Source organism: Sphaeroforma arctica (assembly GCF_001186125.1).
Source record: "Sphaeroforma arctica JP610 unplaced genomic scaffold supercont1.824, whole genome shotgun sequence".
Classification (NCBI taxonomy): domain Eukaryota; class Ichthyosporea; order Ichthyophonida; genus Sphaeroforma; species Sphaeroforma arctica.
The window spans coordinates 25,070-27,276 of record NW_014039734.1 but is presented as its reverse complement, the minus strand read 5'-3'; the positions used below and the strand labels follow the sequence as shown (position 1 = coordinate 27,276).

At 47.1% G+C, this 2,207-nt stretch overlaps 1 protein-coding gene across 1 annotated transcript in view; it reads left to right on the top strand.

Annotated features, from left to right (window-relative positions):
• Window positions 1-272: 272 nt before the first annotated feature.
• SARC_08769 (hypothetical protein) overlaps window positions 273-2,207 on the top strand; it is a gene marked incomplete at both ends in the record, with an annotated part of 9,467 nt that continues 7,532 nt past the window's right edge. Inside the window, 2 exons of the mRNA XM_014297239.1 lie at window positions 273-1,352; window positions 1,583-1,723. Coding sequence (XP_014152714.1) covers window positions 273-1,352; window positions 1,583-1,723 — 1,221 coding nt within the window. The remainder of the gene's footprint in view (window positions 1,353-1,582; window positions 1,724-2,207) is intronic.

The window sequence follows — 2,207 nt, the reverse complement described above, 5'->3', positions numbered from 1 at the left end:
TTCTTGTTCTTGTTCTTGTTCTTGTTCTTGTTCTTGTTCTTGTTTGAGATGGCGCATGATATCTCCTTCTTGTGTTTTAAAACTTGAATTACTCCACAGCTAGGAAGTTGGTCTCAGTAGCGGTACATGATCATTTCCCAGCGGCTCATTCTTGGTAGCGGTACATGAGCATTTCCCAGCGGCTCATTTTTGGTGATCCCATACTGCATCCGATATCTCAACATGTATCTCTCGAAACTATTATGATAACTACTTATTGACCACAGAAATTAATGGAGCACGAAGACGCCTGGCCGTTCCTGGAGCCCGTAGATCACGTCAAAATGAACATTCCCACCTACCCGATGTTGGTCCGGAATCCGATGGATCTAGGCACAATCAAGACCAAACTGGACAAGAAGCAGTATCCAGACCACATCGCATACTGCCTGGATGTGCGACTGGTGTTCAACAACGCCTGGACCTTCAACAAAAAGACCCACCGCGTGCACAAGCTGTGTACATCCCTGAATGCAGCGTTTGACGAGTTGATCACGGACAAGCTGGCACAGTTAAAGTACTGCTGCAACGGGCAAAAACGTACCTACGTTCCCGTGCCTCTGTACTGCAGTGGGTTAGTGTGCGCCGGTATGGGTGTGATACCACGCAATACGTTATACTACATGCACACCACTGCACTGGGCAAACCGTACAATCTGTGCTCAAAGTGCTGGAACGACTATGACCCCCTACTGGACGGCCCTGGTCCTTTGGGAGTAGCGAACAATCCCAATTCAACCACAGCTGTGTCTGACGAGGGTGTCGGAGGTGTGCAGCAGATCATGCTGCTCGACGAGTTTAATCAGCAATTCACGGCCGCCAAGGCTGACTTTGAGGAGAAGACAAATAACGAGCTCGAAGAGGAGCCGTACGAGGCCTGTTACGGGTGCGGCATGCGGGTGCATCGGGTGTGTCGCATGTTTAACCGGAATGCCGAGAAGTACCTGTTCTGCGAATTGTGCAGACAGGACCGCAGCGGGACGCTCAAGCAACCGGCATTCGAGAGGTTCACTGCTGAGAAGCTGCCCAGTACCAAGCTGTCTGACTTTATCCAGAAGCGTGTGAATAAGATGATTGACGACAACGAGAAGAAGGATGTGGACAAGGCGAATGCCACCAAGGTCAAGAAAGAGCCTGGCGCAGATGCAGTGGGCGATGATAAATATTTAGAGTACAAGGAGGGACGGATCTGTGTCAGAATGATCCACAACACGGTGAAAACGTATGTGTCTGGCCCTCTCATGACGCAGAGATACCCACAGTCACCCCCAGAGTTTCCCTACAGGCATAGAGGACTTCTTTTCTTCCAGAAGGTATAGTGTTATTTGTGAGTGTCCTTTGGGTATTTCTTCTTCTTGTGAGTTTGTATTGTGATCCATATGTAGCCACACAAGGGTGTATTCTTACGTATGAATGTATTGATACAAATGTACACAAATATGCACATACCCATTCATACACGCTCACCCCGATACAGCTACATATACAAATCCATATATGCCTCATCCTAATCACTTTTGCCATATACTTCCAATTTTAACAGATCGAAGGTAACGATGTGGCGTTCTTTGCCATGCACGTGCAAGAGTTTGGGTCGGAATGCCCTGAACCCAACCGTAACCGCGTGTACCTGTCGTATATCGATAGTGTCAATTATTTCCGGCCTAAGGATATAAGGACATCGGTAAGCACCATCTTCGTGTGGCTTTGTGTAGGCTAAACTAGTTTGCTCGCGTGTGTCATCTCAGAACAAAGCAAGGCAACAGCATTGGCACTATGCGTCATGGGTTGAAATTGTCATATGCGTAAGCATGCGTCTCTCCGATCTATGATATTGCGAGCAAATAGTTTGTGCTGTTTTCATCTATGCGAGAATGAGCACTCATCTCAATGGCCTCGTCTCTCTTAATTTATCCGGATTGCATGCGTGCATGTGTATGCTGTTATCTACGCAGCAGCTGTCTGTCGTGTCCTTGTAGTAATAAATCAGGTTATTACGGGTGTATGTCTACTTTGGATGTCACGCCGAGTCAGCCGGCTTGTACAAAACGAGAGCCTTGCGAGGGCTCCGGTTTTATAGTCCGATGCTTATTCTTGCTACCATCGATGGCAGTATTCTTTTTTTTGTTTTGTCTTTGTATAGAATACAGTAAATACAATATATATAC